This window comes from Dendrobates tinctorius, unplaced genomic scaffold (genome assembly GCF_039654945.1).
Source record: "Dendrobates tinctorius isolate UK_male_01 unplaced genomic scaffold, ASM3965494v1 ptg000132l, whole genome shotgun sequence".
Lineage (NCBI taxonomy): Eukaryota > Metazoa > Chordata > Amphibia > Anura > Dendrobatidae > Dendrobates > Dendrobates tinctorius.
The window spans coordinates 6,918,396-6,943,129 of NW_027361800.1; the positions used below are offsets into that span (position 1 = coordinate 6,918,396).

Consider the following 24,734-nt stretch of genomic DNA (forward strand, 5'->3'; position numbering starts at 1 on the left):
AAACAAGCAGACTGTCTGGGGAAGAGAGAGAGAACAGTGGATGCTTAACTGCTATTGGACGTGCATAACAAATCCAACAATGTAAATGAAACAGAGGGCTGTCATTCAATGTTGGTGGGTAGATAGGTAACATTTGCACAGATTGAGAATTGTGTTGTATTGGTATACACATGAATAAATCTGTGTATGGATTTATTACAGTGAATTTGGGAGCAGCTGTATAAACCTTCCCCCCCCCCCCCCCCATTTTTCTTTTACAGACTACCATAGCCGATATTGGAATATCATGTCCCAAACAGCAAAGCATCTATCTGGAGTATTGTGAGTACCCCGTATACCGTTTGCCCACTTCAGATGGATGTATAAGACAGCAGTATCAATATAGTGATGCGATTTGGTAACCAAAGATTGTTTTTTTTTCTTGTTTTGAGGCCCAACTGGAACACAATAAATGCCATTATAAAATGTCACTTCTGAAAAAAAAAAAAAAATGTGCAGGAATACAATGCCAGGAAAATGTGCCCACTTCAGATGTAAAATGCCGCTTTTAATTTCTGTAAGTGATAACTAATGAAAAGAGGGGGAGGAGGAAGGGATGAAAGGGGGTATGGCCAAGAGGAGTAGAAAATCCTAACTAGCAGAAATGAGTATACTAAGGAAAATCGGAGGCCATTTGTGCATAGCCATGGTAGACCAAAGGGTGTATGATGATAATAAATTATTTCCATAGCGCTAACACATTCCGCAGTACTTTACATTATAGAGGGGACTTCTACAGACAATAGACATTACAGCATACCAATACACATAGATCAAAACAGATATCAAGAGGAATGAGGGCCCTGCTCGCAAGCTTACAATATATGAGGAAATAAGGGAGACACGAAAGGTCGATGGTAACTATTGCTTTCATTGTTCGGACCAGCCATAGTGTAAGAATCGGGTGTTCCTGTGATGCTGCATGAACCAGTTAAATCTAAATATGTAACAGTACAGACACAGAGGGCTATTAAATGCATAAAGCGTGTGAGAACATAATGCGAGGAACCTGGTTATGGTAAAAAATTTTGAATGGGCCACACGGGGATATTTAGGTTAATGCGTTGAGGCGGTAGGCCAGTCTGAACAAACTCGTTTTTAGGGCACGCTTAAAACTGTGGGGATTAATCGTATTAACCTGGGTAGTGCATTCCAAAGAATTGGCGCAGCACGTGAAAAGTTTTGAAGACACGAGTGGTAGGTTCTGATTATTGTATATGGATGAGGGCAGGTATATCTCGCCCAGATTCCTTTCCTATGTGGCCTAGTCTGGTCAGTATCGCACCTGCTTACTAATGGATAATGGGAGGTGGATATAAAAGGATGCAAGGTGGTTGTGTGAGTGTCTCAGCCTGGGAACACAGAGAGCCTGTCTGTGTGAGAGACACACGTGAGTGGAAGCAGTGCCCACTGCAACTGTGGTTTGGCTGGACGGGAGAAGCCCGCCAGTTGGTAGTTAGGTTGTCCATTGTTTAGTTAGTGCCGGACAGGCAAGGATTTGTTTTATGTCTTATTTCCTTTTGCATTGCTTTCACCGTTAATAAACCTGACCCAGGGTCAGTTATACACGAATCCCAGCTCTGCGCCTGAGTTTCATGCTGAACGCACGTGACCTTTGACCCCAGCAAAGGCGATCCCGGAGTGTTTTATCACAATATATACAAAAATTGAGGCGGCACCACAGGCTATATAATGGTAGGATCCTAACCCAGGCCTATAGAAACTGGAGCAATATAAAGAAAAGGGAAAAGATATAGGCCATAGATAGGGGGATCACCACATAATGCATAAAAATACAAGCTTTATTAGGTTTTTTTTTATACATAACAAATTAGTCCAAAAATAATAGCCACCTCAATACAGTATATTATATCTCAATTTCTGCCACAAATTTGTGCAGACATAACAAAGGCAAATAGGCAAAAATAGATGAATCTATAAAACCAATCATTTATTAATAAAGTTCATAAAATTTTTTTACAAGGAAATTTCTAAAAAAACCAAGGTACAAATGTAATGATAAATGCTCACAGAGTTCAGCTTTATACAACATAATCACATATCATACAAACATTTTTTTCAATCTTTTTTTCCCCATACAAATAATGTTCATTACTTGGGCATTAATTCATATAGCTATATATATTAAGCTTCCATCTGAATGTTTAAGGAAAAAGCCCAATAGTTCTAAAAGCAGAAGGAACACATCCTTAATTAAATAGTGTAAAATACACACTGCTAAAGGTAAGTAACAATTTCGCTGAGCCCCCTACATTATATGTCTGCCGTAATGATCAAAGGCAGAGCTAGCTAATACTTAATGGAATAATCACAATGCATTAATGCTCAAATAGTAGCGACTTTCGTTCTCAGCGTTTTCTTTTATCAATTGCAAATACTTACAAACAAAGATACATGATTGCTGCATAAGCTTACTCAATTGTATAAATGTTATCTAATTGTTATAATAAAGAAACAGCCTAATTGTGCTTGCCGCAGGGAAACTTAGGCCAGGATCACACTGGCGATTTAAACGGCCGAGTTTCGCATGGTAATACATGTCGCTGCCGCCCGGACTCAGGAGCGGGGCGTGCAGCTCCATGTATTGCTATGCGGCCGCACGCCCCGCTCCTGAGTCCCGGCGGCAGCGCCGTGTATTACCATGCGAAACTCGGCCGTTTAAATCGCCAGTGTGATCCCGGCCTTACTCCTCAGTTCAAACATATCAGATGCCTAGTGCAGAGAACTACAGGTTAATCACTGCTTACTCATGTGCCCTGCTTCATGTGCCAGTTATACTGATCCAAGTTAGAGTGAGCTATTCCTGCATGGTGTAACAGTGCAATACTGCTTTAAATTAACAACAACTTGCATGTGTAAAACTTCTGTGGCTCTCTCATACACGTACCCGGCTACCCCAACAGTGCCGTTTCGCCATACTGGCTTCCTCAATAGGGGGCGTATATGTGTGCTAAACACATGTCCATCAATAAATAGCACTAGTTACAGCTGCAGCTCATGTCGGTCCACCTGGCTTGTAATTGCGCATGCGTGATTACCAAGGACTTACCATATGAAACAAAGGCTTCCTAAGTTACCGCTCATGGGACCCAAGAGTAGTTCGCTATAAGTCCCTTCATTGAGCAGACTCGGAAGCCGTGGATCATCCCGAACCACGCATGCGCTAGCCAGGTGCCGAAACCGAACTGTATTAGGCAAGAAAGTTTATAAATAAATAAATAAACAAATGCGGTGCCAAAAATCCTGAGTGTATAATCTTGTAAAAATAAAAGCTAATATCAATGTAACCATAATAGAAAAATACTCATATCATTTATACAGTAAAAAACTGCCACAATATCACACATATTTTAACTAAATATATACAAAATTATTAATATTTGATACAGAACCAATATCAGTGTAATAAACAGACAATACAATTAATCAAAAAATAACAATAAAAGTGAACAATTATCCACCCCACTACAATAAGTATATTAAAACTTTATCCCTCTATATATCAAACACCATATATATTTATATTACAAAAAATAATATGCTATAATAACTTCATAAAAATTATAAATAATTATACACTTATAATTGTGATTACAAGAATCTTGCCCCCCGATGAAGCCCAGCGCGAAACGTGCGTAGGGGCTCTGGGGACCGGACACGACGCATATGCACTTTCTTTATGGGTAAGCATGGTTACTTTTTCATCTTTCCCCATACCTTTTTGCACATAGCACTTTAATGGAAGGCTCTGTATGAATTCCCTATGTCCCTTGCCATGGATTTCACTTTAGCAAAAATAATAGACGGCCAAGGGTGAGACTTTGTTGCATGGCTATGAATTTTTATACAGATTTGGGGGTTTTTCATTCAATTTTGTACCATTGCATTTACTATGCATGTGCGGCGATCCTATTCCCCCTTTTTTCTGTGTCATCTCCGGTATCTGACCATATGATTGTACTTTGAATATACTTTTTTGCACCTGTACCAATAAAGAGCGAATAATTTTGATATTATAAAAATTTGTATTTTTATTGATTTCTTGGCGTTGTACTCCGATTTCTATGTAGGTTTATACATTAACAATTGAGCTTATAATAAAGCCCTGACCCTCCGTGAGTCAAACAGTGTGTGATAATTCAATATAAACAGCATACCATCAAACAATAGTACAATAGGGTAAAGAAGGGGTTAAATTGGATTCGCAGCCCAAAGGAAGGAAATCTGGGTAAATTTTTTATCTGCCTTTTGGAATTGTGTATAACATATAATACCGTTTCAGGCGTATAATATGTATTTCAGCTGTTACACAGATTTCCTTCCTTTGGGCTGGGACTCCAATTTAACCCCTTCTTTACCCTATTGTACGATGGTATGCTGTTTATATTGAATTGTCACACACTGTTTGACACACATGAGGGTCAGGTTGTGGGTTAGGGCTTTATTATAAGCACAATTGTCAATGTGTATGTCACAGATGTGACTTTTAATGTTTTTTGTGTGTGGTTTTTGTACCTAATAAAGCTTGTATTTTTATGCATTATATGGTGATCCCCCTCTCTATGGCCTATATCTTTTCGCTTGTCTTAATAAGGTTGTGATTATTGAGGATGTTAACCTTAGGTCATTAGCAGAACGGAGGGCGCGGCTAGGGTGGTAGGCTGAGACGAGGGAGGAGATGTAGGGTGGTGCTGAGCCATGAAGTGCCTTGTGGGTGAGGGTAATAAGTTTGTAATGGATTCTGGAGTGGATGGCTAACCAGTTTAATAACTGGCACAAGGTAGAGGCATCGGTATAACGATTCGTGAGGAATATGATCCTAGCTGCAGCATTCAGGACAGATTGGAGAGGGGAGAGTTTGGTAAGAGGGAGACAGATTAGTAGAGTTACAATAGTCCAGACGAGAATGAATAAGTGTAACAGTAAGAGTTTTTGCATAGTCAAAAGTAAGAAAGGGACGAATTCTAGAAATGTTTTTGAGGTGCAGATAACAAGAGCGAGCCAGTGATCGGATGTGGGGGTTGAATGAAAGCTCGGAATTAAGTATGACCCCAAGACAAAGGGCATGTTGCTGGGGGTAATGGTGGAACTACACACGGAAATGGCAACATCGGGCATAGGTAGGTTAGTAGAGGGAGGAAACACGAGGGGCTCAGTTTCAGATAGAGGGAGGACATGATGTTGGAGACAGCGGTAAGACGATCACTGGTGTTTTCCAAAAAGGCAGGCGTGATATCAGGAGATGAAGTGTATAATTGGGTGTCATCAGCATAGAGTTGGTACTGGAACCCAAATCTACTGGTTGCTTCACCAATAGGGGCAGTATACAAAGAGAAGAGGAGGGGACCTAGAACCGATCCTTGAGGAACCTCAACAGTAACGCGAAGATGAGGAGGAGCCAGCAAAAGATAGTAAAGGAGCTGTCAGAGATGGAGAGAACTGTGTCCTTGAGGCAGATTGAACGGAGCATAGTGAGGAAGAGGAGCTGATGATCCACCGTGTTGAATGCTGCGGAGAGATCCAAGAGAATTAGCATGGAGTAGTGACCATTAGATTTAGCTGTTAGAAAGGGCAGTTTCAGTAGAAGACAGCGGAAACCTGATTGTAGAAGGTCGAGGATAGTTACCTGAGATGGCGGATAAGGCAGGCATGAACCAGGAGTTCAGAGATGAAGGGAAGATTAGAGAAAGGTCTATATTTAGCGGCACAGTTTTGGTCGAGGGATGGTTTTTAAAGTCATGGCTGTATGATGGCATGCTTAAATGAGGAAGGAAAGATACCGGAAGAGAGATTGAGGTTAAATATTTTAGTTAGGTGAGTGGTGACAGCAGGGGAAAGGGACTGGAGGAGATGTGATGGAATGGGGTCACTGGTGCAAGTGGCAGGGCGAGAAGATGGCCTCACAAGTATTTTTACTTTTAAGGGTGTTTACAACCCCTTCTTGCTCAAAATGTCTTCCGCCAATCACATAATAAAGCCTATACTTGCCTAATGTGCCATTACCGTGGTGTCAGCAGTCTCGTTCCGTGGCTACCTTGCAATGTTGTGCCATGTGACGCTGGTGCCCAATCAATGTTTGCATCATTGGGTGCCAGCGTCAAGTGTCACAACACCACACGAGCGCATCAGGGAGAGCGAGTGCCAACACTGGGATAGTGGATGTGAGTATGCTTATTATGTTATCAGGGCTAAGCGAGGGGAATGAGAAGTTGTTCAAGTAGTGGACAACTTCTTCAAGATTGTGGGCCGAGACTGCGCATATGAGGAAGTATACTCTGATCCAGAGTCTGCCTACTTTGGGGTAAAGCCAATATATGATACATGTCGCCCTCGACTGGTGTCTACGGAATCACTGAGTGGAATAGTTACGGACCGCTTTGTCCACTCTGACTGGGGTCCATTACCACTTCATCATTGCTTTATAATTTGTTTCCAGCATCAGAGTATTAGGGCCCCGCCACACATAGCAATCTCGCTAGCGAGATCGCTGCTGAGTCACAACTTTTGTGACACAACAGCGATCTCACCAGCGAGATCGCTGTGTGTGACAGCGATCAGCGACCGGCCCCCCTGCCGGTATCTCTGATCGCTGCAAGAAACCTCTGGACATTTTTTTTCGTCGCTGATCTCCCGCTGGCCAGCACGCATCGATGCGTGTGATAGGCGGGAGACCAGCGATCAGCTGTAAAATGATAAAAAAAAATATTGTTATTCTCGCCTTCCGGCGTCCCACGCAGTCTTCCCGCCTCTCTCCACGCTCCTGGTCCCAGTAATCCTTTGCAAGAATGACCGAGAGACTTCGCGATCCCGCGAGAACGGACGTCATCGCGGTAATTCTCGCAAAGGATTACAGGGACCCGGAGCGTGGAGAGAGGCGGGAAAGCTGCGCGGGATGTCGGAAGGTGAGAATAACTATTTTTTATTTTAATTCTATTTTTGACATCAATATGGCATCAGCGCTAAAGAACATAGCGATGCCGCGCGCAGCGTCGCTGTGCTAATCGCTGGTGAAGCTGTCTCTTTGACAGCTCACCAGCGATCACATAGCGACTTACCAGCGATCCTGACACGTTGATATCGTTGTTGGGATCGTAAGTAAGTCGCTATGTGTGACTCCAGCTTTAGGAAGGCTGTGTGTAATTAGACCAGATCTTAATCCAATTTGCATGAGGTAAGTTGGTGATTCCCAGCATGGGGTGTTGGTAAGGTGGTGCCTATGGAGGAGTGCGATGGTGCTTGGCGCATGGGGGTTTAACTGCATTTTTGCTCAAAAGGAGTATAGCGCGAGTACGTTCTTCAGCAGAGAAGTGATAGTGTTTAAGCTGCAGATTTCTGAACACTACTCTGGGTGAGAGGTGGAAACTGAGAAAGGGATAACTCCCATTTACATTGAATAGGTGATGGAGCCTGGTGACACTGGCTGCAATCCTTGTACGGAGCGCCAGATGGGAGTCGTATCACAGGGGGAAATTGAGGGTCAACCTACATGGGTGCTAATGCGAGGAAAGGTGAAATAAGAGTAGAGTAAGGCTGTGTTTTTTAGCGGTTTTTTTAAGCGGTTTTCCCTATAAAACCGCTAAAAATAAGCTTCCCAGTCATTTCTATGTATTGCACTTTTTGTGTACATTGATGCGTTTTTTACCGCGAAAAAAACGCATCGCGGTAAAAAACGCAGCATGCTCAATAATTTTGCGGATTTTTCCACGTTTCTGGCTTGTTTTGAAAACGCCCCGGAAAAAACACATCAAAACCGCGTGGAAAACGCGAAGACAAAAAAGGCGTGGTTTCTGGGAACGGAGTCAGGTTTTTGAGCAGAAATTTTCTGCTATGTGTGCACGTAGCCTAATATTTTATGTTGTCCCATACTTAACCCCTTAAGGACCGGGGTTATTTTCGTTTTTGCGTTTTTGTTTTTTGCTCCCTTCCCAGAGCCATAACTTTTTTATTTTTCCGTCAATATGGCCGTGTGAGGGCTTATTTTTTGCGGGACGAGTTGTACTTTTGACCAACACCATTGATTTTACCATGTCGTGTACTACAAAACGGGAAAAAAATTCCAAGTGCGGTGAAATTGCAAAAATAGTGCAATTCCACAATTGTTTTTTGCTTGGCTTTTTTGCTAGGTTCACTAAATGCTAACACTGACCTACCATTATGATTCGCCAGGTCATTACGAGTTCATAGACACCAAACATATATAGGTTCTTTTTTATCTAAGTGGTGAAAAAAAAAATCCAAAATTTGCTAAAAACCCCCCCCACCATTTTCCGAGACCCGTAGCGTCTCCATTTTTCGTGATCTGGGGTCGGGTGAGGACTTATTTTTTGCGTGCCGAGCTGACATTTTTAATGATACCACTTTTATGCTGACACGTTCTTTTGATCGCCCGTTATTGCATTTTAATGCATTGTCACAGAGAACAAAAAAACGTAATTCAGGGGTTTTGATTTTTTTTCTTGCTACGCCGTTTAGCGATCGGGTTAATGCTTTTTTTTTTTTTTTTTATTGATTGGGCGATTCTGAACGCGGCGATACCAAATATGTGTAGTTTTTTTTAAATTTTTTTTTTATTGTTTTGTTTTCAATAGGGCGAAAGGGGGGTGATTTGAACTTTTATATTTTTATTTTTTTCATATTTTTTAAAAATACTTTTTTTTAAATTTTGTCATGCTTCAATAGCCTCCATGGGAGGCTAGAAGCATGCCATACTTGACGGGCTCCGCTACATATAGGCGATGAGCAGATCACCTATATGTAGCAGAATTACTGCATAGCTATGAGCGCCGACCACCGGGTGGCGCTCATAGCAAAGTGGCATCAACAACCATAGAGGTCTCCAAGAGACCTCTGGTTGTTATGCCAACACATCACTGACCCCCGATCACGTGACGGGGGTCAGCGATGACCTCATTTCCGGCCCGGCGTCCGAAAGCGCCGTTTAAACGCCGTTGTCAGCATTTAACAGCGGCGTTTAACGGGTTAATAGGTGCAGGTGGATCGCGATTCCACCTGCGCCTATTGCGGGCACATGTCAGCTGTTCAAAAAGGCTGACATGTCCCGGCTTTGATACGGGCTCAGCGCTGGAGCCCTCATCAAAGCAGGGGAGATGTCCAATGACGGACTGTGTCCGCCATTGGACATTAAGGGGTTAAAGTGAGAATTTTTTTTTTCTTTGCATTGACAAGGAAGAAGCCAAAGCAAGGTTTGAAGGGATTGCACACTGGGGCCGCTAATGTTGGCCATAGTGGATATTCCTTGAGGGTATGGTATAGAGTTAATTGGGCTAATTGAGATGCTTGGTAATAGATAATTAAGCTAGAAACCCCTATCATCTTTTAAATGACAGCGGTACATTGTAGCCCTATTTACTCTCTAGAGGAGACTTCCTTTCTAGACAGAATAATTAATCTGGCGTTGAGTAATTTTAATGTAGTGAGGTGACCGGAATTTACTCTAAAAATGTAAGATCTAAGTTAATCAGAGAAATAAATCTAAAATTTGATCACACAAGTTGAATTACTTGGTTTAGGTATCATGCATACTGAAGTTAGGTGTGGCTGGGCCCAATATATGTCCACTGTCAAAGATCACAGCCGAGGATCCAAGAAAAGCGCTTCTGAGCATCCGCGCTGCTTTAGTGATAAGAATTCTTCAGAAATCCATATAAATCTTTCAAGTTCTTTATTATATGTACTTCAGAAACTACGCTGTTATGATGAGTCACCGAAGGAGGAAAAAACAAAATACCAGCTAAGTCCAGAAAAACCAGAGAGGTTGGCAGCTATCGGATTGCAGACCCCTGAACCTATCCACAACAACTAGCAGTAGCCGTGGGGGGTTCCTACGGTGCCCTAGACCCCTCGATCACAGCCGGAGAACTATATAGCCTAAAGACAGAAAGGGGAAAAACTAAACTGCCCCAGAGCAGACCCCAAAGCAATAGGCAGCCCCCAACATATAATGACGGTGAAGCAAGATGAAAACACTAACACAGATAGAAAGATAGGTTGAGCAAATGATGGGGCCCAAGCTAACTACATAGGACAGGATAGGAAGGCTGCTGTCTGCCATCCGCAAAAACCCTATCAAAATGAGCCAACAGACTGATAGGAAAAACAGGCCCTGAAGTCGCTAGGCTTCAAAAGACTATATCAGCACTCGGGTATATTCTGAAGACAGAGCAAAATATCAACAGATCAGAGACCAAAATGGAATTCAGCTCACCCCCGGCCGGGGATGGCAGAACTCCCAAAAAACAAGGCAAAACAAAACTGAAGAGTACAAAGCAGAGCAAAAAAACTTGGCTTTGAGATGCAGGAATCAGACTGGTCTCCAAGAATCCAGCAGGAAAATCACCAGCCAGGAAGAAGGGCGTCGGCAGCCTTATATCCAGTCCTCAATTCCAGCCACCCAGTCATCATCTAGCTGCCCATGTGTTTGGTAATCAGCCTCACTACCTTCCTTCACCAGAGGAGGGAGTTCATCAGACCTCAATGGTGAAGGGGAAAAATGAACTCACAACAGTACCTCCCCCTTGAGGGGGGGGGGTCACCGAACCCTCATCCATGCCACCAGGGCGATCCGGGTGAGCCCGATGAAAGGCACGCACCAATCTTTCGGCATGAATATCAGAGGCAGAGACCCAGGAATTATCCTCCTGACTATAACCCTTCCACTTAACCAAATACTGGAGTCTCCGTCTAGCCAGACGGGAATCCAGTATCTTCTCTACCTCATATTCCATGTTACCTTCATCCAATATAGGGTCAGGAGGTGCCACCCCAGGAACTACTGGTTCAACAAACCTCTTCAACAAGGACTTATGAAACACATTTTGAATTTTAAATGTGACAGGAAGAGCCAACCGAAAAGAGACCGGATTAATAATCTCCAAAATCTTGTAAGGTCCAATAAATCTAGGCTTAAACTTAGGAGAAGCCACCTTCATAGCGATATTTTTTGATGACAACCAAACCATATCACCCACCTTAAACTGGGGACCAACGGTCCTACGCCGGTTGGAAAACCGCTGGGCCTTTTCCTGGGAGAGAGACAACTTATCCACTACTTGGTCCCAGATCTGGTGCATTCTCTCCACCACAGTGTCAACACCTGGGCAGGCAGAAGTCTCCACCTGCCCTGAAGAAAATCGAGGGTGAAAACCAAAGTTACAAAAAAAAGGTGACATCAAAGTGGCAGAACTAGCTCTATTATTTAAAGCAAATTCGGCCAAAGGCAAAAATGAAACCCAATCATCCTGATCGGCAGAAATAAAACATCTCGAATACGACTCCAAAGTCTGGTTTGTTCTCTCCGTCTGCCAATTGGTCTGAGGGTGAAACGCAGAGAAGGACAACTGAATTCCCAGCTTGGAACAGAAAGTCCTCCAAAATCTAGACACAAACTGAACTCCTCTGTCAGATACAATGTTCTCAGGAATCCCGTGCAAGCGAACCACCTGTGGCAAAAACAAGGGCATCAACTCAGAGGAAGATGGCAACTTAGGGAGTGGTACAAGATGGACCATCTTAGAGAATCTATCACAAATCACCCAAATAACAGTCATTCTCTGAGAGACAGGCATATCAGAGATAAAATCCATTGAAATATGGGTCCATGGCCTCCTGGGCCCCGGCAAAGGCATGAACAAGCCACTAGAGCGAGAACAAGGTTTAGACTGGGAGCAAGTCCCACAGGACTGCACAAAATTCCTGACATCATGAGACAAGGCGGGCCACCAAAAAGACCGACTCACCAGATCTCTAGTACCAAAAATACCTGGATGACCAGCCAATGCAGAGCAATGAACTTCAGACATCACTCTCTTCCTCCACTGGTCAGGAACATACAACTTTCCACTGGGACAACGCTCAGGTTTGTCCTCCTGAAACTCTTCCAGAGCACGTCTCAAATCGGGTGAGATGGCAGAAAGAACTACCCCTTCGCCTAAGATGGTAGCAGGCTTGGTCACCACAGGAGAATCAGCAAAGAAGCTCCTAGAAAGAGCGTCAGCCTTGACATTCTTAGTGCCCGGAAGAAAAGAGACCACAAAATCAAAACGTGTGAAAAACAAGGCCCACCTAGCCTGTCTAGGATTCAAGCGCTTGGCCGACTCCAGGTAAATCAAATTCTTGTGGTCAGTAAGGACCACGACTTGGTGTTTGGCTCCCTCCAACCAATGTCTCCACTCCTCAAATGCCCACTTCATGGCTAACAGTTCCCGATTCCCCACATCATAGTTACGTTCGGATGGGGAGAACTTTCGGGAAAAGAAAGCACAAGGATTCATTTTAGATGTCACAGGATCTTTTTGGGACAACACCGCTCCTGCACCAATCTCAGAAGCATCCACCTCCACCTGAAACGGGATTGAGACATCAGGTTGCCGCAAAATCGGAGCAGAAGTGAATCTTCGCTTCAGCTCCTGAAAGGAAGAAACAGCCTCCGGAGACCAATTCAGCACATCAGCACCCTTCCTAGTCAAATCCGTCAATGGCTTGGCAATACCAGAAAAATTAGCTATAAATTTCCAATAAAAATTAGCAAAACCCAAAAATTTCTGGAGGGCCTTCAAAAGAAGTGGGCTGAACCCAATCATAAATGGCCTGTACCTTGGCCGGGTCCATTTCAATAGTTGACAGAGACAAAATAAATCCCAAAAATGAAATCCTCTGTACCCCAAAAAGGCATTTCTATCCCTTGACATACAGGGAATTCTCCCTCAACATCCGGAACACAGTCCGAACATGTTCCACATGAGAGTCCCAATTCTTGGAGAAGATCAAAATATCATCCAGATAGATGATCAAAAATGTATCCACAAAGTCTCGGAATATATCGTTCATGAAGCACTGGAAGACAGAAGGGGCATTAGTGAGCCCAAAAGGCATCACCAGGTACTCAAAATGTCCCTCCGGAGTATTAAACGCCGTCTTCCATTCATCCCCATGCTTAATGCGAATAAGATTATACGCCCCCCTGAGGTCAAGCTTGGTAAACCAGCAAGCACCTTTAACTCTGGAGAATAGATCAGAAATCAGGGGTAACGGATACTGATATTTAACAGTAATTTTGTTGAGGGCACGATAGTCAACACAAGGCCTCAATGAACCATCCTTTTTGGCCACGAAAAAAAACCCAGCACCTAAGGGTGAAGAGGATGGTCTAATATGACCCTTCTCCAATGCCTCCTTAATATAGGATCGCATAGCCTCGTGCTCGGGTACAGATAAATTGAATAGCCGACCCTTGGGGAATTTACACCCCGGGTTCAGCTCAATTGCACAGTCATAACTCCTATGAGGAGGCAAAGACGCAGACTCATTCTCACTAAATACATCATAAAAGTCAGCCAAATAGTCAGGAACATCATGCGACTGGGGAGAGGTGGAGAAAACAGGAGCATCACTAAGGGCACACTGACAACCCCAACTCACCACAGACAAAGATTTCCAATCCAGAACTGGATTATGAATTTGCAACCAGGGAAACCCCAGAACAATGGTATCATGCAAATTATGCAACACCAAAAATCTGCAATTTTCTTGATGGTCTGGGGCGACCCGCATTACCACCTGGGTCCAAAACTGCCAAAACTGAGGTTTATTCTTCGCCAAAGGAGTAGCATCAATACCCCTCAAAGGGATAGGCGTCCGCAGAGGTGTCATAGGAAATCCACAATGTTTAGCAAAATCCAAATCCATCAGGTTAAGAGCTGCTCCTGAATCCACAAAAGCCATGGCGGAAAATGTGGACAGGGAGCAGATCAGAGTAATTGCCAGAAGAAACTTGGGTTGAATACCACCCACAGAAAACGTGTGTGCACAACGTTTCTCTCGTTTAGGGCAGACAGAAATAATATGCGAGGCATCTCCACAAAAAAAACACAGCTTATTACGCCTTCTGAACTCCTGACGTTGCGCCCTAGACAAAACTCTATCACATTGCATAGGTTCAGACATTTGTTCAACAGGTGGCAACATCTCTCGTGTAGTTTTGCGTTCACGTAAACGCCGATCCACCTGAATGGCTAATGACATAGAATCGTCAAGACCAGAGGGAACAGGAAATCCCACCATAGTATCTTTTACAGTTTCTGACAAACCCTTCCGAAAGAGGGCTGCCAAGGCACCATCATTCCAGGTAGTAAGGACCGCCCACTTTCGGAATTTTTGACAGTACAACTCTGCCGAATCCCGACCCTGGCTTAATGCCAACAGGGTCTTTTCAGCCTGATCAATAGCATTAGGTTCATCATACAACAACCCCAAGGCTTGAAAAAATGCGTTCACTTTATTCAGAATAGGATCATCGGGTTTCAAAGAAAACGCCCAATCCTGGGGATCGCCGCGCAGCAAAGAGATGACAATTTTAACCTGCTGCGCGGAGTTCCCCGACGAGTTAGGCTTCAAGGCAAAAAATAATTTACAATTATTCTTGAAATTCAAGAATTTAGACCGATCCCCCAAAAATACCTCAGGAGTAGGAATTCAGCAGCATGTGAATGAGCAAGATAGGCGGAAATTCCCCGCACTTCAGCAGCGAGCTGCTCCACACGATCAGACAATTGCTTCATCTCCATTGAGAGAAAAATTCCTCCTACGGCCTCCGAGATATAGAGGAAAAAATATGCACACAAAAAAAAAATTCTAACACACTTTTTTTTTTTTTTTTTTTTTTTACAATTCTTTCCTGCTATTGAGTATCCTAGGATCTGCGGTATGGCTGGTGATTCTGTTATGATGAGTCACCGAAGGAGGAAAAAACAAAATACCAGCTAAATCAAGAAAAAACAGAGGTTGGCAGCTATCGGATTGCAGACCCCTGAACCTATCCACAACAACTAGCAGTAGCCGTGAGGGGTTCCTACGTTGCCCTAGACCACTCGATCACAGCCGGAGAACTATATAGCCTAAAGACAGAAAGGGGAAAAACTAAACTGCCCCAGGCAGACCCCAAAGCAATAGGCAGCCCCCAACATATGACGGTGAAGCAAGATGAAAACACTAACACAGATGGAAAGATAGGTTGAGCAAATGATGGGGCCCAAGCTAACTACATAGGACAGGATAGGAAAGCTGCTGTCTGCCATCCGCAAAAACCCTATCAAAATGAGCCAACAGACTGATAGGAAAAACAGGCCCTGAAGTCGCTAGGCTTCAAAAGACTATATCAGCACTCAGGTATTTTCTGAAGACAGAGCAAAATATCAACAGATCAGAGACAAAAATGGAATTCAGCTCACCCCCGGCCGGGGATGGCAGAACTCCCAAAAAACAAGGCAAAATAAAAACAAAACAGAAGAGTACAAAGCAGAGCAGAAAAACTTAGCTTTGAGATGCAGGAATCAGACTGGTCTCCAAGAATCCAGCAGGAAAATCACCAGCCAGGAAGAAGGGCGTCGGCAGCCTTATATCCAGTCCTCAATTCCAGCCACCCAGTCATCATCTAGCTGCCCATGTGTTTGGTAATCAGCCTCACTACCTTCCTTCACCAGAGGAGGGAGTTCATCACAGACCTCAATGGTGAAGGGAAAAATGAACTCACAACACTACGCGTTTCGAGGTGACAAACCGCACCTCTTCTTCAGGGTACAGTACAGAGTTGTGATCGGTCTATACAAATGACAGCTTTATATGCTGTGTGGGTGTAACCCCCCCGTTGTGAGAAAAGGGCGTCAACCTGCACACGCTGCATATAAAGATACCGTATATACTCGTGTATAAGCCGAGATTTTCATCCCATTTTTTTGGGCTGAAAGTCCCCCTCTCTGCTTATGCACGAGTCATATACCGGGGGGATCAGAGGGGGAGCGGGGGGTGTCAGATCATACTCACCCTTCTCTGCAGCTCCCCTGCTTGTTCCATGTTGTCGGCGCTGCTCTCTTCCTGCTTCAGCTGTCAAATGGTACCCTCTCATTAATTATGCGCATATTTAATGAGCGGGTGCCACGTGACCGCTGAACCAGGAAGAGAGCAGCGCCGACAACATGGAACAAGCAGGGGAGCTGCAGAGACTAGCGCCAGGATCCGGTGAGTATGAAGGGGGGGTTGGGAGGCATATTCACCTGTCCCTGCGCTCTGCTGTCTTGCGTCCTCTGCAGAGACATTCAGGTCAGAGAGCGCTATCGCTCTCTGCCTGCACAGTCACTGCAGAGCGCAACGCTGATGAGCAGGGGGCAGCGACGGAGGTGACTATACAGGTTTTTGTTTTTTTTTTTTGTAAGGGAGGCTGCGGCAGCAGCAACATGATGGGGCCACACACTGCATCATAACTGGGGCCACTCATTGTGCAAATAACTGGGGCCACTCACTGTGCATGATAACTGGGGCCACTCACTGTGCATGATAACTGGGGCCACTCACTGTGCATGATAACTGGGGCCACTCACTGTGCATCATAACTGGGGCCACACACTGCAGATAACTGAGGCCACTCACTGTGCACCCTCGGCTTATACACGAGTCAATAAGTTTTCCCAGTTTTTTGTGGCAAAATTAGGGGGGGTCGGCTTATACTCGGATCGGCTTATACTCGAGTATATACGGTATTTGAAAAAGACAAGCAAAGTGACATATATATATATATATATATATATATATATATATATATATATATATATATATATATATATATATATATATATATATTCCAGATAGTGATAGTATTGTGTATCCTATTCAGACAATCAATACAATAACATGGACTTTTATAATTAAATAAAAAGAAATATATGAAATATGTAGAACACAAAAAAAAGTGAACAAGAGGGGATAAGAACCAGTTTCATTGTGGTGAGTGAGACAAATGTCTGGCGGTTTCACCACTGAGCTATCATGAGTGATGAGCTACCAGTGGTGAGGAGTAGTGGAGAGTAATTACTCATTTGATATAACTAGTGAAGATAGAGAGTGCAAAAAGTTTCCTTTCACCAATAGTAGTGATAAATGAGAGTGTATAAAAGGAGCTATATTTGGAGAAATTATGTATTTTAAACCGATGTGTTTTTTTTTTTTTTTTTTTTTTTTTTTTTCTTCTTTTTTTTTTTATGTTGCCATTCACATGGCAGATAGATCTATGAAAGAACTAGAAGCATATTGCCACAATTCCCAGTGTGCAAATATGCGAGTGAAAAATATAAAACCAAAGTGTTTAATTAAAAATGTTTTAAAATTATTTAAAAATAATTTTGTGGGGAAGTTTTTAAATCCCAAAAACCAACTGAATGAAAAGACTGATACAAATTAAAAACAAATGTATTTAAAAATGAGAATTAGCGGTGAACCCAACTGTAATATAATTATGTCCACCAGAGGGAGTAGTGCTGAGTGAACTAGAATGACCCAAGGGATCCCTGAGGTATATCCCGGCCAAGAGCGTAGTAGGGGAAAAAAAAAACCATTAAGAAATGTATCTCACGTAACATATATTATTTTCTCATAAAACTTCTTCTCAATTCACCAGATAAAATGTGAGGATAATTTAGTACACTTTAAAATTTTTTTACAAATAAATTAATATATTAACTATACAGAAAAATATGAAAAACATTCCTCAAGGTAAGACTTATATAAAAATATTGCATATTTCATTTAAACCTTTTGGATTAATAGTATCGAGTCGATAAATCCAATACATTTCTTTTCTACTAAGTTGTAGAAATCTATTCGGAGCATTTTCAGGTATATGGTCAATGGGAAAAAATGTTAGAGAAGAAAAATCATTTTTATGATGTAGGGCACAATGTCTAGATAGTCCATGTTTCATATAGCCAATCATCACGTTGTGCCTGTGGGAGTTCATCCTTTTTCGAAAACACTGAGTAGTTCGTCCCACGTATTGTTTTCCACAAATACATTGCATTAAATATATAATAAAACTTGATTCACAAGTGAGATTGGCTTTAATAGTAAAAGTTTCACCCATGATGTTGAATTAAAAAGGGTTTTTTTATGACCAATGCCCCTACAACACAAACATTTCTTTTTCCCACATTTATAAATTCCTGGTGGTACTGCAGTTTTCTTTTTAGTTGTCACAGAGATTTTTTGTCCTCTCAATCTACTCGGAGCCACAAGGTTTCTAATATTGGGTGGTCTCCTGAAGGTAACACCTGGGGTTTTCGGTAAAATGGTTTTTAAGATGGGGTCATTTAAAAGAATGTGCCAGTTATCCTTTAAAATTTCACGCATTTCCTTATGGTATTTATTAAAAGTGGTAATAAAATTAAGATTAAAACCGTCAGTATTAGTTTTAATCTTTTTAGCTAAAAGTGATTTTTGATAATAATTATTTTGCACATGACCCAGGGATTCCTTTATTAGTTTCTTAGGATATTTTTTTTCCTCAAATCTTTCTTCTAGTATTTTAGCTTGGTTTAAAAAATCAATTTCAGTAGTACAATTTCTCCTAATTCGTTTAAACTGGTTCACAGGTATGTTTACCAGCCATTTGTTATAATGGCCACTGTGGTAATACAAGAAGCTATTCGCATCCACTTTCTTAAAGTATGTTCTTGTATTAATTTGAAGGTTTTCAATATAAATATTAAGATCTAAAAAGTTAATTTCTTTCTCATTGTGGCATGGAGAAAAGGACATCCCCCAATCATTATTATTCAGATCTATGACAAAATCCTCAATATTCCCTTTACTACTGTCCCATATTATGAAGATATCATCAATAAAACGTTTAAAAAATTTTATACAATCGTAAAAGCGTGATTTATAAATAAAAATCTCTTCGAATCTCCCCATGAAGAGATTTGCGAAAGTTGGCGCCACTTTTGACCCCATTGCCATTCCCTTCTCTTGGTGATAGGTGTTTTTTAAAAAAGTAAAATAGTTGTTCTTAAGAATAAAAAATAATCCATCATCTTTTGTGCCACTGAAAAACGCTCATCATTTCTAACATAATGATAAAAGCTTGTTAATCCCAATTCATGTTGAATATTCGAGTATAGGGCTGCTACATCTAAGGTAAATGTATAGGATTTTTTCCATGTAAATTCATTCAATAATTCTATAAGATGAGATGAATCCCTCAAGTAGCTGGGTAAATTGGTCACATGTACTTTCATTAATTTATCTATATACTCTGCAAGATTACTCGAGATGGAGTTTATTCCAGATATTATCGGACGTCCGGGGGGATTGTTAATATCTTTGTGTAATTTTGGGAGGTGATAGAAGAAGGGTATGTTAGGGTTTTTTTATTTTCAGAAATTTACTTTCAATCCCTCTTTTTATTAAAAAGGAATAGGTTGTTGTTAATTCAGTTGAAGGGTAATTTATTACAACACTATAAAAATCAGGATCCGCTAAGATACGGTTAGCTTCCTGGCAGTATATATCATAGTTTTGAATCACTATACCTCCTCCCTTATCAGCAGGGCGTATAACAATTTCATTATTCTCTAGAAGATCCTGAATGGCATTTTTTTCCCTCTTTGTTAAATTGATATGATATATACTGTATACTTGAGGGATTCATCTCATCTTATAGAACTGCCACAGGCACAACGTGATGATTGGCTATATGAAACATGGACTATCTAGACATTGTGCCCTACATCATAAAAATGATTTTTCTTCTCTAACATTTTTTCCCATTGACCATATACCTGAAAATGCTCCGAATAGATTTCTACAACTTAGTAGAAAAGAAATGTATTGGATTTATCGACTCGATACTATTAATCCAAAAGGTTTAAATGAAATATGCAATATTTTTATATAAGTCTTACCTTGAGGAATGTTTTTCATATTTTTCTGTATATTTAATATATTAATTTATTTGTAAAAATTTTTTAAAGTGTACTAAATTATCCTCACATTTTATCTGGTGAATTGAGAAGAAGTTTTATGAGAAAATAATAATATATGTTACGTGAGATACTTTTCTTAATGTTTTTTTTTTTTTTTTCCCCTACTACGCTCTTGGCCGGGATATACCTCAGGGATCACTTGCAGGCTCGGACTGGCCCACCGAGGTACCGTTGGATCCCTCGGTGGGCCCCGCCCCCGAATGTCACTCACTCGCTGGTCGCTCGTACCCAGGGGCAGGGCCGGCGTCAGCACCCGGGCAAATGCCGGGGCCCTGGCGAGATGGGAGGGCCCACTCACACTGTCTGGGATACCCGCCGGCCGCCACCACGCCCCCCATGTACTGACCCCATCCTGCGCCCTCCGCGAGAGACCCACGCAGTGACGCAGCCCCTTACAGCCAGCAATGATCATCGCTTCCTTCGGCTGTAATCTTGTGTGCGGTGTCAGCACAGGACCTGTGATGAGGTCACAGGAGGGGAGGAGTCAGGGGTCACATGATCAGGGCGGCTGCAGGACTCTGCTGTGCTGGTCGCTTTTCATTATGGTGCTGGTCTGGATGGATGAGGTAACGTTTATGTGTGGGACAGTGGGGTCAGGGAGGGGTTTAACAAGGTGGATGTAGCAGAGCTGTGTGTGTACTTGGGTGGTGTCAGGAGGGGTTTACAAGTTGTACGGAGCAGAGCCGTGTGTGTACGAGGTGTATGGAGCAGAGCCGTGTGTGTACGAGGTGTATGGAGCAGAGCCGTGTGTGTACGAGGTGTACGGAGCAGAGCCGTGTGTGTACGAGGTGTACGGAGCAGAGCCGTGTGTGTACGAGGTGTACGGAGCAGAGCCGTGTGTGTACGAGGTGTACGGAGCAGAGCCGTGTGTGTACGAGGTGTACGGAGCAGAGCCGTGTGTGTACGAGGTGTACGGAGCAGAGCCGTGTGTGTACGGAGCGAAGCCGTGTGTGTACGAGGTGTACGGAGCGAAGCCGTGTATGTACGAGGTGTACGGAGCGAAGCCGTGTATGTACGAGGTGTACGGAGCAGAGCCGTGTGTGTACGAGGTGTACGGAGCAGAGCCGTGTGTGTACGAGGTGTATGGAGCAGAGCCGTGTGTGTACGAAGCTGAGCCGTGTGTTTATGGAGCAGAGCCGGGGGTGTACGGAGTGAAGCTGCGTGTGTACAAGGTGTACGGAGCGGAGTCGTGTGTGTGTGTGTGTGTGTACGAGGCATACAAAGCGGAACCGTGCGTGTACGAGGTGTATGGTGGGGAGCATTTATACCTTCCGAGTCCCAACTGTCCCGGATCCAGCGAGACAGTCCCGATTTTGAGAGAGAGACTGCCCCAGCCGGGAGCATACTTTCCCCGCGGGACACAGGAGTACACAGCAGAGCCCCAAGGAGCAATTTAAAACTTGCACGTAACGTTCTACCGGAAGTGACGTGCTGGAAGCTGACCAGAAATTAGGTCATTTCAGTAGGAGATTGTGACGGAACCATGGAGGCACTTCAGGGAATGCTTCAGATCCATCACCGTGTCCTCCTCTGACAGCAGACAGCGAGATCGCCTTGGAATCGGGGATGTCGGCCATGTGAGCGGATCATGATATGTCCTGCACCAGGAGGCTCAGGTGGGCACTACAATGGGAGCTGGGCTGCTATGGTATCTTTATAGAATTTTTCTTTCTCTGTTCTTTCTCTCTAATCTTTTTTTTCTCTCTCTGTTCTTTCGCTCTCTGTCTCTGTTCTTTCTCTGTCTGTTCTCTCTTTCCCCTCTTCCTCTCTGTTCTTTCCCCTCCTCTTTCTCTCTCTCTCTCTCTGTTCTTTATTTCCTTCTTCTTTCCTTCTTCTTTCCTTCTTTCTTTCTCAACTAATCAGTAGCCTCCATCACATGAACGTGTTTTGCCACAGAGAAAGTGTCCGTGTGGATCACATGCGTGTCCGTGTGATCCACACAGAGAGAAGTCCGTTTTTGGCCGTCACCACGGATGTCACACGGCATGAGTCGTCGTATGTGTTAAGGGGGGGCCAACTGAGACTTTTTCGCCCGGGACCCTCAAAAACCTGGAGCCGGCCCTGCCCAGGGGTGGGATTCAGCAGGTTCTCCCCGGTTCGGTGGAACCGGTTGTTAAAAAAGCAGCCAGTTCCCCGAACTGGGGAGATTCACAGCCGCAATCCGGTACTTTGATGTTCCTGCAGTGCAGCCGGCAAGGAGCAGGAGCAGAGGAGGACTCTTGCTCTGCTTCCTAGTCCCGCCCGCCGCGCCGGATACCACGCATTGATACGTCGGGTCGTTCTCTGCTCTGTCATAGAATCATAGAATCATAGAGTTGGAAGGGACCTCCTGGGCCATCTGGTCCAACCCCCTGCTCAAAGCAGGATTCGCTAAATCATCCCAGTCAGATGTCTGTCCAGCCTCTGTTTGAAGACTTCCATTGAAGGAGAACTCACCACTTCTCGTGGCAGCCTGTTCCACTCATTGATCACTCTAACTGTCAAAAAGTTTTTTCTAATATCTAATCTGTGTCTCCTCCCATTCAGTTTCATCCCATTGCTTCTAGTCTTTCCTTGTGCAAATGAGAATAAAGTTGATCCTTCTACAATGTGACAGCCCTTTAGATATTTGTAGACAGCAATTAAGTCTCCTCTCAGTCTTCTCTTTTGCAAACTAAACATTCCCAAATCCTGCAACCTTTCCTCATAAGACAGGGTTTGCAGACCGGTCACCATTCTGGTCGCTCTTTTCTGAACTTGCTCCAGTTTGTTGATGTCTTTTTTAAAATGTGGTGCCCAAAACTGGACACAATATTCCAGATGAGGTCTGACCAAAGAGGAGTAGAGGGAAATAATGACTTCACGTGATCTAGACTGTATGCTTCTGTTAATACATCCTAGAACTGCATTTGCCTTTTTTGCTGCTGCATCACACTGTTGACTCATATTCAGTCTGTGATCTATTAGTATACCCAAGTCTTTTTCACATGTGCTGTCACTTAGCCCTATTTCTCCCATTCTATATATGCCTTTTTCATTTTTATTGCCCAGATGTAGTACTTTGCATTTCTCCCTGTTAAAAACCATTCTGTTAGTTACTGCCCACTTCTCCAGTTTATTTAAATCTTTTTGAATCCTCTCTCTCTCTTCTCTAGTATTAGCTATCCCTCCTAGCTTTGTGTCATCAGCAAATTTAATCAGTTTACCCTCAATTCCTTCATCTAAATCGTTGATAAAGATGTTGAACAATACAGGGCCCAGGACAGAGCCCTGTGGTACCCCACTTGAGACATTCTTCCAACTGGATGTGCAGCCATTTACGACCACTCTTTGGGTCCGATCACTAAGCCAGCTATGAATCCACCTAACAGTTGCCTTGTCCATTCCATACTTAGTCATTTTTTCAATAAGGATTGTATGAGAGACTTTGTCAAATGCTTTGCTGAAGTCAAGATATACTATATCTGCAGCATTTCCTTGATCCACCCAATCAGTGATACCGTCATAGAAGGAAATTAAGTTAGTCTGACATGACTTATTAGTTACAAACCCATGCTGACTCTGTTTGATCACTTCATTCTTATCCAGGTATTGACTTACATGTTGTTTAATAATTTGTTCAAAGATCTTTCCTGGTATAGAAGTCAGACTCACCGGCCTATAGTTGCCTGGGTCCACCTTCTTCCCCTTTTTGAAGATAGGAACAACATTTGCTCTTCTCCAGTCTTCTGGCACTTCTCCTGTTCTCCAAGAATTTTCAAAGATTATGGAGAGTGGTTCAGAAATTTCTTCTGCTATCTCCTTCAGTACTCTGGGGTGTAATTCATCTGGACCTGGAGACTTGAATTCATTTAGGTTAGCTAAGTGTTTCCTCACTATCTTTCTGTTTATAGATATCCTGGATTCTTCTATTCCCTTAATAGGACAGTGAATAACAGTTGGTGTTACATTTCCTTTCTGAGAGAAAACAGATGCAAAATAGGAATTTAAAAGTTCAGCCTTCTCAACATCCTGTCTTACCATTTCATCATTTTCATCCTGTAAAAATCCTATAGCATCTTTGACTTTTCTTTTACTTTTGACATATCCCCAAAATCCTTTATTATTGCTTTTGACATCTCTTGCAAGCCTCAATTCATTTTCAGCTTTAGCTAATCTGATTTGTGCCCTGCAGATTCTGCAGACAGCATTATATTCTTCTTTAGATATGCCTCCCTCTTTCCATTTTATAAACATTTTTTTCTTCCTTTTTAGCATGTGCTTAAGTTCTGTGTTCACCCATCCTGGTTTCCTTAAATGCTTCCTATTCTTCCCTCTTTTCGGAATTGTTAACAACTGTGCTTTGAGAATTTCATTTTTCAAGATTTCCCATCCTTCCTGGACATTTTTGTCTTTAAGGATATCCAGCCATTGGATCCCTCCAATTATCTTTCTGAATCCCTTAAAATCTGCCTTTCTGAAATCTAACCTTGACGTCTGAGTCTTCACAGGTCTTCCGCCTCTAGTTATCCAAAATTCTAAAATAGCATGGTCGCTACCTCCTAGGGTTCCAGCCACTTTTACCTCCTCAACCATTTCCTCCCTGTTTATAAGGATTAGATCCAAGGTAGTAGATCCCCTTGTTTTCTCCCCTACCTTTTGGAAGATAAAGTTGTCAGCAAGAGAGGATAAGAATTTCCTTGACCTGTTAGTTTTGCCTGAGAGAGATTCCCAACAAATGTCTGGATAGTTGAAATCTCCCATGACAACTAGGTCATATTTTTTGGAGAACTTGGCCATTTGATGCATAAAGAGTTCATCCATATCTTCAGCTTGCACAGGCGGCCTGTAGTAAATGCCTACAATGGTGTCCTTTCCATTGTTCTGTCC

The 24,734-nt window shown here is 42.8% G+C and overlaps 1 protein-coding gene across 7 annotated transcripts in view; it reads left to right on the forward strand.

Moving 5' to 3' along the window:
- HMG20B (high mobility group 20B) overlaps nucleotides 1–24,734 on the forward strand; it is a 282,791-nt gene that overhangs the window by 64,261 nt on the left and 193,796 nt on the right. For all 7 annotated transcript variants that reach the window (XM_073543403.1, XM_073543409.1, XM_073543412.1 and 4 more), the window contains one exon: nucleotides 261–321. In XM_073543403.1, coding sequence (XP_073399504.1) covers nucleotides 287–321 — 35 coding nt within the window. In that variant the 5' untranslated portion in view covers nucleotides 261–286. The remainder of the gene's footprint in view (nucleotides 1–260; nucleotides 322–24,734) is intronic.